Below are 14,977 nucleotides of genomic sequence, written 5' to 3' on the forward strand. Positions count from 1 at the left end.
ACCTCCTCTCCTTCCCAAAAGCGGGTGGTCTTTAAGGGCAGAAGGGTGCCACTCCCCCTCCACCGAACAGACATAGACAATCTGTTCTTCTACTTCCCTCTCTCCCTCTCACTGTCGGAAATCTTTCTAGATTTGATTTGACTGCAGTCCCACTGCTGTCCAAGAGGGAACTTCTCCTGCCTCTTTGTGTTGCTGAGTTCAAGGATCTGAAGACCAGGATGGTGAGGACCTTCACCATCCTGCAAAATGGTGGAATTGGGGTGGGGGCAGGATGGGTGGGAGGAGAAGCCCTAGCAGAAGACTTTCTTGGTTTTCCCCTCCCACTTTCCCCCTTCTGTCAACTGAGTGGTGGATGCTTTACCTCTCTCCCTCACCCCCACCCTAAAATGGACCAGTGGCCACTGGGTTCGGCATTGCTGTCGTTTCCCAAATAGGTGAGCCTTGATGTACCAGATCCTTGATGGTACTTATTTGAGACTAATTGGCAGAAAGTAAAAAGCCTGTGTGTGATTCTGTGTTGTGTAAGTTTCAATGATGAGATGGAGGGGAGTAAGAAGAATTTTGTGAAGGTGGTTGTTCTTGCTGGCCAGTGAATTGCTGTGAAATGCAAAGCTTACTTATATGTTACGCCTTAGTTTAAAGAATATGCATACGGACCTCTCTCTCCCTCTCTCTCTCTCTCACACACACACACACACTCAGTTCTGGACATGTAAAGGTAAAGTGTGCCGTCAAGTCGGTGTCAACTCCTGGTGACCACAGAGCCCTGTGGTTGTCTTCAGTAGGAGGGGTTTACCATTGCCATCTCACGCACAGTATGAGATGATGCCTTTCAGCATCTTCCATGTAGCATGTATATAAATGTATCTGTAAGGGACAGAGAGGAGCCATGTGATTTCATAACCCCATGTGAAATGAGCCTGTTCTTCTATATGCCTTAAAATAACATAGCTTGAGAGGCTGATACTCATCTCTTCTCAGCTATCCTGGAGACCTTACTTCTTGTAAAGTCAGAGCCAGAGGTGGGGGGCTGTGGGTGAGATAAAATGTTTGTTTGCGCCACACTGCGCATGGCGCATTATTTACGTGTGTGTGAGCGAGTGATGTACACACACTGCCTTGATAGTGCTGCCCTGAACAAAACTCTTTCCGCTCATTGATGGTAAGAATTAGAGGGAACACTGGTGGGAGAGCAGGCATCTCATGGAAACTGGTGGGGAGAGAGAACTTAAAACAGTGCTATTGTAGGACTGAAGGGGAGATTGTGGAGTGACCCAGAGAGTGAATTAAGATGCCATCCAATTCAGTTTCTAACTATCCTGCAGGAACTGGGCTACATAGGGACACATATATCCAAACTATTTCATTAGTATAGAATTGTGCTTTCTTAATAGTTACAAGTGATACTTCATTTGAAGTATTTATAGTAACCTATAAGTAACAGAAAACAGAGGTCAGTTATCAAGAGTTAACAGAAAAATTAATTATTAAATGAAACCCCAAAAGTATGATGAAACCCACCCATTCTGCTCAAAACCTGGCGCCCTCCCCACATACATTCCACTGCCCTCTCAGTGCACCCAGTCCGGCCTTGGAAATGGTTAACTTGATGCCTTCACATTCTGCACTGTCTTCCTTCTAAACTGCCTGTGCAAATTCAGTATTATCCACAGTACAAAAGGTACTACATTTTTAGGCAGAAGGCACTATATTTTTAGGCAGTTGCTAAGTAAAAATTATTATTGCAAGTATAAAACACACTTCATTAACAGTGTGTGTGTCCTCACTTCGCATTTCAGAGCAATATTAATTAGCAATGTTTCATATTTTGAAGAACAACAATGCCTTGAGCGATGCAGAACATGACATTGCACACATTCAAACCAGCATCACCATCCAGCTGTTCTTAGATCAGAGAACAATGAAAGAAACAACAAATGGAATGTTTAGATGCCTGTTTTGAAATAACTTCAAAACAAAGAATACTCCATTTTCTTCTTCAGAAGGCCAACACAAGCCCCCTCCCCTTTTGCCCAAACTTTACACATGAAGTTCCATCCTAATTATCTTTCTTTGGAAGCACATCTCACTGACCTGGTTCAAACAAACATCTAAGCCATGGTTTAAGTGACTATGAACAAGACTATGAGCTTTGGGGCTTACACACTTTCTCTCCCCTCTCCCCCTCCTCTGTGTTGACCGAGGAGGAATGAAATGTTTTGCTTTCACTTTAAAAATAAACCACAGTTTCCCACTACATACAAACTCAGAGAACTAGTGTTTAACTTTGCAGAGCTAAAACAAACCAGGATCAAACTGTGGTTTGATATTCTGGTTTCTTCTGACTCTAGATAGTTAACAAACAGTAACTCTCTAAGTTTCTATATAATATGGAACAGCTGTTTGTTCTAAAGTAAAGCAAAAAATCTACCTGTGTGGAAGAGGGAAGAAGGGAGACCCAGGGCTATCTGAACCAGTGTTCAATTAGACATAATCCCAGGACAATATGTATAGGACTGCAATTTCAAACTTATAGTTTAATACCCAGTGTACAGTGGGACTTAAATTTAACCTGAACATGTTCAGGTTTGGGCTGCAATTCATGTTTTACTTCAAGTAATTGTTCACAGCAGAGCTTTACATCTGAAAGTGGACTTCCCTATTCTCTCACCCACCCCATAATTTGGCCCACTTTCCCAGCCGTTTCTTCTAAAATGGCTGTAGTTTCTTCAGATACAATTCCTTCAAATGGCTCAGCCTCTGGGCACACAAGAGACGGTAAACAGAAGTACCTAATGAACTGGGTTCTAGTCCACAAAAGCTTATGCCATAATACATCTGTTGTATTATGGCATAAGCTTTTGTGGACTAGAACCCAGTTCATTAGTCTTTGGGGTGCCAAAGGATGCCTTGTTGCTTAACATTTGCTATCCCGCTCGAATTTGTCAAATTGGGAAAATCAACCCTCGAAACTAAACTAGGATAGATAATCAAGCTGGCTCTAAGGATTTCCACTTAGGCATGAAAAATACACAAGAAGCCATAGCAACCCACTGTTTTTAAAATAAAGTAGCAGACCTCAGGCCCGAAGTGAAATACCAGTCACTTATGAATTGGTACTGAAAGCTCACTCAGTGCTGGATTGAGCATGTGCAATGGATTTATTTTAATGTTAAAAAATGATACACACTAGAAATGAGCTGCAAAGAAAGCACCCTGGATCACTATCTAGTCACCTGGGGAATAACTTATACTTGCTTCAGTTGGCCAGGTGAATGATGTCATCCTACCCTATGTATCTTGGAAATGGTATTTTCTGTTTCAGTTTTCCATCAAGATTACAGATATTCTTTAAGAAATTTAAGATAACCACTCTCGAAGTAGCTTGTTATAAATGATACCGAGGGAAATGTTCTATGTAGCTTTAGTTATGGCTTCCTATAAAGCCACCATGGGCACCATCTTACTGCTATCTCAAATGCTAAGAAGTACTTGAGAGAAATATTCAGGTCACCTTTGCACAAAGCGTAAACTGTGGGTTGACAAACCTGAGATTAATCTTTGAACCCTGGAATCATCCCGCAGACAATCTTCCAACCCAAGTCAGTCAACCTCCCTTTCCATGGCAGAGGGCCCCCTCCCTCTCCCTGGTCTGCCAAGGTTGTATCCCATAAAGCTCTGGAGTGTTCATGTCACCAGACTGTGGGCAAGGTATCCGCATGTCAGCAGGGTGGCAGCCACTGGCCACGATCTTCAAGGGGACATGCCCCATGTGATTGTGCCTTTTCGATACAGACAACCCACCAATAGCAGAGAAAGAGCATTTAAATCCTTTCCCTCACACCCTAAGAGCCCAGCAGCAAAACAGTCTTGCACTGTTAAACATAAATATTCCTTACCTACCAGAATTTTTTTTGCCGAATGTGACCAAACCTAGCATACTTTCTAAATATACAGAGTTATCTTTGTATATGATTATGCCGCTAACTGGCAATCACAGACAACTCCGACTCTGGATGAATGGCTATTAAAACTATGGGAATATGCCTCTATGGCTAAAATTACAGCCTACCTTCGTTACAATTCTGATGAATCATTTGCGTAAATTTGGGAACCCTTTATAAATTTTGATATTTTGCAAGGTTATCATCCACATCCAAGATTTGTTTTTTTTTTAAATGCAAACCATTGACATTTGTATTCTTGCCTAACTACTACACCTGGAGGTGGAGTGGGGGTAACTGGGGGAAAGAAGTTTTCCTTGAATGTTATCTTAATTCTTTACATATAAAACTATTGTGAACTGGAAGTTCAAGAGATGATAATGTAACCATTTTCTTTTCTTAAATTAAAAAAACAAACCCAGTCTTGCAAAAACACAATTACTGGCAAGGGGCGGGGTGGATGGAGAGGGGCACTGTTTTTCTGTTACTCCGGGAAGGGATCGTGATGTGTGAGGAGAGCTGGTCTTGTGGTAGCTAGCATGACTTGTCCCCTTCACTAAGCAGGGTCTGCCCAGGTTGCATATGAATGGGAGACAACGTGTGAGCACTGTAAGACATTACCCTCAGGGGATGGGACTGCTCTGGGAAGAGCATCTGCATGCTTGCACACATTGAGGATGCCCTAGTACACATTTGAAATGCCTGGGCTGGCACTGGTGTTGCAGAGTATGCAGATTGGCCACCATGGGGAATTGTGGGCGAGGGGAGCAACCTTTTTCAGCAATCCCTGGCAAGCAGGGTGGTTGTTCTGGGCAGAAAGGAACGTACATATGTGCCGACCAAACCGCCAGACTGAGCACTTTCACTCCTGCTGCCTGCCAGTCACAGTGACCTAGGAAGGTATTGGTGTGGTATCCTTCCCTGGGGCTTGTGTGGATCTAGCAACGGGGCTGGGCGGCAAAAACCCTCCAGCCTGTATGCTTCTTTGTGGCCTGCTACTCTCATGAGAGAGTGGTCCTTGGGAGAAGGGGCATCGTCACACATTATTTGTGATCCAGCCCAGCATCCCCCAAGATGGGTCCTTCTCATGAGTAATGCCATCTGCTTCCACCCTCTTCCTCTACTAATCTTTACAACAATATAGAGCAGAGCCACTCAAGAATTCCAGGGGCTGCCCTGGATATGGCACCCTCCACATGTGCTTTCTTTGTTGGGAAACAATCAGGTTGCCCAGTTTATGGTGCCACCGGGACTCCATCTGCTTGTGCAAATATTTCTTAGTCACTTGATGTGTGGAGACTTCTCTACAAAGTGCCCGTCTTGTCATCGCATCTTTTCCTGCAGATTGCCAAACGGGGGGTGGGGGAGATGAGAAACAGTGCAAAGTGGGCATCCCCCAATGTGGCTATTCCCTTTGACGTGCTGTCAAGCTTGGGATGCAGCAACACAGCATCCCTATCGCCGGGCAACTGGAGGAGTGTGGAGAGAGCAGGGGGTGGCGGTGGGGAATGTGAGCCGAGAGGAGGCCAGCAAGAAGTGCAGTAGGCATAGAGTTGGTATGTTTCTGGGCTGGTCTGAGCCAAGGCACAAAACCCAGATTACGGCGGCAGCAGAATTTGGACAACATCAAACCTCAGGTTGGAGCAGTGAAACTCTGAAAACCGAAGGTGCAGATTACAGTGTTGGCTTGGAAACCTCAGGTCGCTGTTGTGATGAAACCACAGTTTCACATATTTGGATGACCACAGAATGGAACCTTTGCCCCCTTCGCCTCTGGTTTGGAGTTATGTGCAAAGGCAGCCATAAGCAAAGAGTCACCTCTGTCTGATTCACAGATGCTTCTTTTAACCTTTTGCATTTGCATCTTTGAAATAAATGCTAGAATTATCTGAATTACATTTATTTTCATCCACTGAGCATTTCACTGACAGATATTTCCTTCCTTTTGACAAACCATACATTGGATTCATGGCACAATCTACAATTAACCAAACATTCCTCTTTGAACTGTCAGGCAAAAAGAATAAAAGGGGGTGGGGGGGATATCATAGAACACTCACAGTCTGCTTCCAGAATGGCCCGGACAGATTTAGCCAGTTCTTTGGCTTCAGTAGCAAGGGATGCTGGGAAAGTGCGGCCATTCCTCCCCAGGCGTGCAAGGAGTGTTTTAGAAGAGAACGTAGCCTTTCTGTCACTGTAGGGAACATAGAGAGAAGGACCAAATTGTTTTATTTGTAATATTGCAGTATTCTTGTTCATGACAGTTCATATGTCAGAATAAGGGTCATGGGAGTGACTTAGAAGAACATTCTGTTCTGAGTCTGCAGGGTTGCCTAGTACAAATTCAGTGCATGTCATTTTATCTTTAAACTAACAAAGTGCTGGTGAGTGTGTATAGAGGAGGAGTCTAGAGAAGATTGCAATCTAGGCAAGATGAGGCAGGGAACCAGCCACCTGTACAACTTACAGATGACCTGGACAGTCCCTCCTCATTAGCAGAAGGGAGACATTTTAGTGAATTTGCATGGGGTGGTGGTGGTGAGAAGTTCTTCACAAGTTTTGGGGGTGGCTTAGTGCTAGGTGGTGGCAGTTTTCCTTCCTTTCCCCCCTTTAATCCACCCCACTTTCCCCCCTTTAATTCCCCCCCCGCTTCTTTTGTGTGATGGGAGTAACAGCAAGATCTTCTCAAATGATGGCTCCTGCCATTCAACATGGTTTCCTTTTCCACAGGAATGAAGCTACAACAGGGCATTGCCAGGTGCTTAAAAATCCAGTACCCAAGCTCACAGGGCCTAGTTTAAGCTCCCAGCTGCCCCAGATATGGATATAATTAAAAATGTTCATGCTCTCGAAAGGCATCCAATGCTCCCTTCCAGTTTTTGAAGCCATTACACACCAATGCACCCAGAAATGCAAAGCAACATGGTGGACTGGGGCACTAAAGAACTGATCCAGGGCACGGGCCCAGATGGTCCAATGCTGTCAATGGCCCTGAGATACAACACAATTTAGTGTCATTACAAAGGGACTTCTGAGAAGAGAGAGGGGGGAAAGCAGCTGCCAAAGAGGCAGTAGTAAAAAGTCTTAAAGGAAAACAAGGAAGGACCAGCTACCACTTAACTGGCAGCAAGCTGCTTCAGAAGCTGCAACTTCATGCAAGTTGCATATCACCATTTTAGGATGCCTTTTTCTTTTCTCTTTCTGTTCCGGTCGTTGATCAAAATCAAACTGACTGACTGCTTCATTAGAACTTTGAAGAATTTCTTTCTTTTTTTTCTTCAACGCATGTCTCTGTCCCCTGAAAGTGTCCCAATTTCACATGCCACAAATTCCTCCTATGCCTCCAAAATCAAGCTGAAAATTATTCAGGGAAAACTAACACTGCTACTCTCAGCGACAAGCTGCTCAAGTCAGAAAGCAAATTCTAAGATGTATAGGCTTGGGTGAAGAAAGATTGGCTTGTGGGGTCAGCTGACACTTCCCCAGTGGGCGGGTACTACAGCCTAGATGGCAACTTTGCACTGCAAAGGTTAGCTGATCAAGCCAGAAGCAGTGAGAGTGTAGCAGTGGCATAAGACTTAAAAGTCCTGAACCCCAGGTTTGGGCCCCATCATACATGATCAAACATTCTACAAACTAAAAGTGCTACAAGGGATTCATAGCAGAAATAGTAGCTGTAAAATGTCCAAGGTTAAGAATTAGTCATTTGGTTTTTAAGCCTCTCCATCAAGGTTTCAGCATTAGTTAAAACTCATGTTCATCTCATCAAACCATCTTTAGCAGCACTTATAATCGCATTTTCTTACCTTAAATTGGTCATGGAAGTGGAACTGTCTGATAGCAGTTCTGGCAGAATCTATTGGCAAGTAGTCAGGAAGAAGTGTCATTATTATTTGCAAAAAGGTTGCTACTGTTGCAGCTTTTTTTCTTTCTCTACTTATGAACCGCAGTACACACAGTCTGGGTTAGTTCACAAAGCCAGAAATTGAGTAGGACTCACAGTAGGGGTGTGCATGAGCCAAGGTTAATGAACTGGTTCAGCACCGAACCGGTTTGGACAAGGTGTTGCTGACCACGCAAATGGCGCCTGTGCATGTGCGGACATCATGAGCATGCCAGCGCCGTGCATGGCTTCTTGGGACAAGCACCTCTGCAGCAAGAAGACCAAGTAAGGTCCTGATCTCCTTTAAAAAAGATCCTGCTTTCCGCTCCCCTCGCCACGGCACTGAACCAGTTTGGACCTCATCCTAATCGGTTTGCTGCCGAACCAGTACACAAACTGCGATTCATGTACATCCCTAACTCGCAGACTATCACTTCCCCAGTCTCCTACCATGTATTTTACTTGCACACTCTCACAAAATGGGAGCGTGCACAGCTCTCATATTTGGGAAGAAGGGAACTTGGGATACAGAGGCTGGAACAAGAAAAAGGCACTGGACATGCGAAAATAGAAGTTAATAGACTACTTTATTATTAAGAACTCAACGAGGAAAAGTAAGACTGGTAAATAGAAAGGAGCACAACTCATCTACGCGAGTATCTTTAGTTTCTAAGCCAGTTAAACCTGATATTGTTCTGGCCCCTGAGATCATGCAGGCCCAATTAAGGCCCCTGAGAATGTACAAAGAGAGAGAATTTCTGCACTGCAGTCTGCTTCTCAGGGCTGTAACCACAGGGGGCCTGCCCTCCATCAGGGGTATTTCAGGCTCCTTCCCTGAATTTTCAGCTTTTACTAAATAAAGTAAAAAAAATTCTAGTCCAGTTAGTTCTTGCCAAGAAAAAACAAGGTGGCAGTATTCAACAGTTCCTCAGCAAGGATAAAATCTGCTCCTGCTTTCCAGTAATCTGTCCAATACGTGCAAATGCTCTTGGGAAAATGGACAAGCACGAGGCCCTTATTTTTAAGTACTGTAACAGTGAAATTTATTTTGTTAACAGTTAATATCATTCTTTAACTTCAATACAGGCAGTTTAAGATTTTTAATGTTCTGACTGTTCTGCAATGATTCCCTACCCGCCTAGGCCCCTCACCACCCACTTCCTGGCTGTGGGCCTGCTATTTCTAAAGAGGCATTGCTGCTAGAGTTTGTTTAAATCTGGTCTACAAAAAACCACAGTTTATGAATTCAGTCTTGACTTATTATTATGTTTGGCTCTCATCTTCGTGCCTTCAGAGTACTTGTGGCAACAATTTCTAGGTAAAATTAAGACATCAGCAGGCCTTGTTCCTTTTAAGAGAACACTGCTGGAAAAAGTTTTTACCTCGACAAACTGCAGTAACTTTTCTGTTGTCACTTCAAATGCTTTCTTAGCCGTTTCAGATTTTCTCAGCTGGCAATCGAGCACAGTTATCCTCTTCCTTAAATCTTGGATGCTGTCCTGAGGAAAAAGGAAATTCAGTGAGGCTACAAGAGCACAGGAACGTAAGTGCCAGAGAAAAGATCCTTTAGCTCCCACCAGACGCGTAACCAGGGTGAGGCAGGCAGGGCACGTGCCCTGGGCACAGCTGGGGGGGTGGGCGCAAAGTGCCTGCCATGCCCCACCCCCCCACAATTTAAAAAAAAAAAATCTAGTCCAGCTGGCGGCGCTGCTGCCCCTCCCCCTTGGCACAGGTGTGCCGTGCGACTCGCCAGTCACAAGATCTGTTTGGGCGGGCGCTCTCCCATTGGCTCCTGGCGAGTGGAGGAGTGTGCTATATGATGTGCTATATGATGACGAGCAGCACAGCGTGCTGCCCTTGTGTCGTGTGTGCTGCTGTTCATGGCCTGGCTGGCTGCCGACGCAAGGAGGGACAACAGGAGCGACAACAACAGGCAAAGCTGTGCTTAACATACGAGCCGGGGAGGGCAAGGCGGGCTGACAAGAAGTGGGGGGATGACGACTTTGCAGCCTGCAAGCCCCCACCCCACTACTGAGTCTGGGGGGAGGGAGGGCGCATGCTGGGCAGGCATGTTACCTGAGCATATCATGCACCCTGCTCCTCCTCCTCCCTCAGCCTTCACTGTTGGGCTGGAGCGGAGGTGACATCCTCTTTCTGGGTGGGAGAGCAGAGGCGAGGGGAGGGCTGGCAGGGGTAGCTCTGAGTCCTCCTGGGAGACGGCGGGGAGCTCCGTGACTGACCGGCGTCTCTCTCCACCCCACTCCAGCTTGCCTGCTGGATGTGTGTGTGTGTTCTGTCTGTCCACCCACCCCAAAAGTTATCCACTAATTGGTGCTCCTTGATTCATTCTGCAGACCACAAGACTTTAGTCAAGAACTCCGAGCGAGTGATTTTTTTTTTTTTAAAGAAGCAGGACATACATTTCAAAATGGCCCTCATATATCTTCCTCTCTCTCTCTTTTCCAAAAGCCCCCATTTTCACTACCTCTCTCCACCTCTTCCTCAAGTTTCCTAAGGAAGGAGATTGAAAATCTCTTGCCTCAAAATTTGGACAAGATCCAATCCAAAGTGAAGCATGTTTACACCCAAGTGATTTCAATGAGACACACACAGAGAGAAGCATGTGCTTCACGTCTTCTCTTAAAATAAACTGAGTTCCTTAAAAGTGCTTACCTCTGCTTGGATCGTGCCTTTTGTTGTTGCTGTTATACAAAAAATGTTGCAAAAGTGGAATTCTTTCTTCTGCTAACCCCCTTCCTCACTTTTTGAAGCAAAAACAACAACAATAACAACAAATGCACGCTTTTTGCAAGGCAGATCCCCTGCCTGTTTTCCTCCTTATTAAATCCCATTGAAATCAACGGGACTGACTTCCAAGTAAGCCCGGTTGGGGATGAGTTCTTAAGCCAGGTGGAGAACAGAAGCTGCAGCTTTGCATCACACTCTGGAAGGGGGAAAGTTAAATTTGCTCTGAACTGCGTCCTAACTGATCTGAAGTCAAACCCTTTAGCAAAGGACAGGAGCACTACGCCGATCAGATCCACTGAAGAAGATCGGGATCTAACAGCTGCTCTATGCAATCTGTCGCATCTCCCCCTCTCTCTTTTTCTCCCCCCGCCCCCCGCTCAAGGACCCCATCTACCAGTTGCTCTGTCCCCGCTCAATTACCATTACCCAGTCCAAGAATTATGATAAATATTTTCTTGATAAACTAACGAGATAATCTGGGCACATGGTCCCTAATTACGGGACACCAGCAACAGCTCTCAGGATCATTTGAGTTAATTTTCTGCATGATGGTGATAAAAGAAAACATTATCTAGATAGGGAGAGGGAGAAACGAGTCTTGGTGCTTCCACCAGGTTACCTAACAGTTGGAGACTCTGAGTAAGCACCTTCTCCCCCAGAAACCCTGTTTAAGATTTTGGGGTGTTTGTGTGTTTAAGATTGCGAGGCCCTTCTGGATAGGGTTATTAGTCTTTTTTTAAATGCTGTAAGCCACTCTGAACCTGTTGGAAAAAGTGGAAGGGATATATACCCCGCCCCTCACACACACACAGTCCTCGGGGGCGCCCGCACCTTGCTGTGATGCGGAAGGGTAGCAAACACTCTCCAAGCACCACCACCCCTGTGGAGTCACGTGCCTGTTTTGGCTCCAGTCAGAGCACTAAGCATTTCCCACGGATCAGGGACAAGACTCGACCCCGATGGTGGCCGCGAGTCAAACAGCCTTTGCTGTGCAAAGCAGGGGAGGGGGAGATCTAAGGGCTCTGAAGCAAATCGCTCTGGGAGTAGTTCAGATTGGTCTGGATATTTCTGCCCCAAATCTGTGCTGCTTCGAAGTGTCCCACAAAGGTTAAGGTAGTTGCATGCATCTACCTGGAAGATTTTTATGTCAAAGTCCCATTGATATCGGTGGAACTTTCTTCCAAGTAAGCCTACCCAAGTCTATTGTATCCAAGAACCCAACACTTGCATGCCCCAAGAATCAGACAAATAAGTCTGCTTGTTTTAAAATTTCTACAAAATTGCACAATGACACTTCAGTCCTTAAACCCATCGGCACCAATCCAGCAGATTTTATTTACTCAGAAGTAAGTCCTGCGAACCCCATGGAATTTATTCCCTACTAAGTGAGTATAGAGTTGTAATATTAAACTTGACTCATTTTCTCTGGAGGAAGAATATTACATGGACATAAGTGACAATCCACTTCATTTACTTCCTTGTAAACATGTGCAGCCTGATCCTAGACATCTTTACTGGAGGCAGGAATGAATTGCAGTCAGTTCAAAGCGACTAAACTCACTCAGTGTGGGCATAGTACCTGCTGAGCATCTCCCCTTCCTGCCGTCCGACCCCCTCCCCTCTCCGTCATTCCTTTCCATGATGGAATCAAATTAAAGCCTCATTTACCAGCTTAGTGTTGTCCAGGAAAAAGGCAAAGGATTACTCTCAATTATTTCATATAGTCTGTTTGATAAGTAGTTATTATTACTCCTTTTAATTGAAGTATGAACTATGCCTGGTCCTAGGGGTCGTGTGTTGGAAATGGACATTGGGAATAAATAATTGCCGTGGGGGGTAGTGGTTTTGATTTATTATTATTTTTTAAGTATAACTAAATTGAATTACATTAAATTAAATCTTTTTAAAGATTGAGAAACACGCGTAGAGCTTCCTGATAGTCTAGACCAGGGGTACTGAAACTTTGTTCCCCAGATCTTGTTGGACTACAAATCCCATTATTGTTATTATTTATTTACACAGTCAGACAGGTGTTATTGACTGGTTTGTTTTATCCAGACATCGAGTCCTTCCCAAGGAACTGGGATGGCTGAATTTTATTGTCAATGTTGTTGTTGTTCTAGATATGGTCGCAGAATTTTGTTGTTGTTGTTTTTTGTTTTTTTCCTCTTGTTTACAAAGTCAGACAGGTGTTATTGACTGGTTTGTTTTATCCAGATATCGAGTCCTTCCCAAGGATCTAGGATGGCTGAATTTTATTGTCAATGTTGTTGTTCTAGATATCGTCGCAGAATATAGGCTGTTCCCAGTAAAGCTGCTTTTTGTAATTGGCTGATGGTGATTTCTGTGGCCCCTATAGTGTTGAGGTGCTCTTCAAGGTCTTTTGGAACTGCAACCAGGGCGCCAATGACCACTGGGATTATTTTGGTCTTTTTCTGCCACAGCCTTTCAATTTCAATTTGTAGATCTTTGTATTTGGTGATTTTTTCTATTTCTTTTTCTTCTATTCTGCTATCCCCTGGTATTGCTATGTTGATTATTTTAACTTGTTTTTCTTTCTTCTCGACTACAGTTATATCTGGTGTATTGTGTGGCAGATGTTTGTCTGTTTGTAGTCGGAAGTCCCATAATATTTTTACATCTTCATTTTCTACAACTTTTTCAATTTTATGGTCCCACCAATGTTTGGCAACAGGTAGCTTGTATTTTTTGCAGATGTTCCAGTGTATCATCCCTGCTACCTTGTCATGCCTTTGTTTGTAGTCAGTCTGTGCGATCTTTTTACAACAGCTGATTCAATCAATCAATCAATCAATCAATCTTTATTATGGTCATAGACCAGCACAGGTTATAAAACAGTAATACTATACAATAAATGCGATATAAAGGGGGGGGGATGTTACAGTATTACGGAGATTGAGATTGATATAGCAGATAAGGCTGAGATGGGAGGAATCTAAAAAATACAAAATGTTTAAAATATGCTATAAAGCACAAACAGAGTAGCTAAAATACATATAAGCTAAAAAGGACACAATCTGACACTTTGTTTCGGTCAGAGACCAGCGTGAAGTCAAGACAAATATAAAAGAGAAGATAATCAGCATTCTATGGGATCAATAGCACCCAATAAAATCCAAAAAGTCCTCCTCAGCACAAAGTCACTGGAAATACTACTAAAATACTACTAAAATAATTTAAGATAAAAGGGGCAGCATATTCCTGCTTATAAAACTATTACAACTCAAAGCTCAGCTCAACTCCCAAAACTGGGAGGGGATATACAATCAGGAGCTCTATAAAATATTATCATTGAATTAGCTGCTTTTGAGCTGGTGATACCTGTCCCCACATGCCCACCTGCAACTAGCCAAGGTGTGGCTACAAATTAAGTCCATCGTTTATTTGCCCATTTTTAAGCTCTTCCGAAAGCGAAGGGCTGCACTGCAAAATTTGGCTACCCGTCTAGTGGTACAGGAATTGCTTCCTTCCAGCAGCCTAGCAGTCATCTGAGGTAAATCGAGACCTGGGCATTTGACTGTCAAAGGGTGTATGAGATCCCGGCGCAGGTCTCTATAGAGCAGACATTCCAACAACACATGGGTAACTGTTTCAACTTGACCCTCACCACATGGGCAGAGCCTCTCCCCGTAGGGGATCCCTCTATATCGTCCCTCTAAGAGGGCTGAAGGCAGGGCATTGCATCTTGCCAAGGTGAAAACTCTTCTAAGAGGGGGCACCTCCAAGACAGTGAGATAGGGTGCTGGGGCCAAACAATACCTAACTGATTCCTGGCACTGAAAGTCAGGTACCCTTGCCATATCTGTTTGTCTCTCAATATCCTCAATTCTCTGTTTGATGAGCTTCCTAGCTGTCTCCAAACTTTGCATAAGCAGGGCAGACTGATCAAGGCCCAAAGAAGTCATCTTTTGGTTCAGTGAGCGCTTCCAGATCGACTGATAAGAGTCCGCTAATACTAAGTGGCTCAGCCCTATCTCAGAGGAAAGGACTCTTAGCCAGTAAAACAGCACCATTTGTCCACTGTTTCATCTGCTTCTTTACAAAGGCGGCACTTGCTGTTTGTGGTGGATTTTTCGACTTTTGCTCTTATTGCATTTGTTCTTAGTGCCTGTTCTTGCGCAGCCAGTATTAAACCCTCTGTTTCTTTCTTCAAGTTGCCATTCTTAAGCCATTGCCAGGTCTTGGTGATGTCTGATTTTCCACTTATATTGTGCAAATATTGACCATGCAGGGGCTTATTTCTCCATTTTTCTGCTTGGTTCTTGATTTGTTCTTTCTTGTAGGCCTGCTTTGTTTCATTGGTGTTGAATAGTTTCGCATTATTGACCATTTGAAGTGCATCTTCTTCACTGTCTCTTATATATTCTTCAAGGCCTCTTTT

General features: G+C 44.2%; 1 protein-coding gene across 12 annotated transcripts in view; it reads right to left on the minus strand.

Moving 5' to 3' along the window:
• Window positions 1–14,977, minus strand: part of STXBP4 (syntaxin binding protein 4) — a 219,686-nt gene that overhangs the window by 93,288 nt on the left and 111,421 nt on the right. For all 12 annotated transcript variants that reach the window (XM_053288566.1, XM_053288560.1, XM_053288570.1 and 9 more), the window contains 3 exons: window positions 9,210–9,326; window positions 7,751–7,800; window positions 6,005–6,138 (listed from right to left, as the gene is read on the minus strand). In XM_053288566.1, coding sequence (XP_053144541.1) covers window positions 6,005–6,138; window positions 7,751–7,800; window positions 9,210–9,326 — 301 coding nt within the window. The remainder of the gene's footprint in view (window positions 1–6,004; window positions 6,139–7,750; window positions 7,801–9,209; window positions 9,327–14,977) is intronic.

Source organism: Hemicordylus capensis, chromosome 2 (assembly GCF_027244095.1).
Source record: "Hemicordylus capensis ecotype Gifberg chromosome 2, rHemCap1.1.pri, whole genome shotgun sequence".
In the NCBI taxonomy this organism is placed as follows: Eukaryota; Metazoa; Chordata; class Lepidosauria; order Squamata; family Cordylidae; genus Hemicordylus; species Hemicordylus capensis.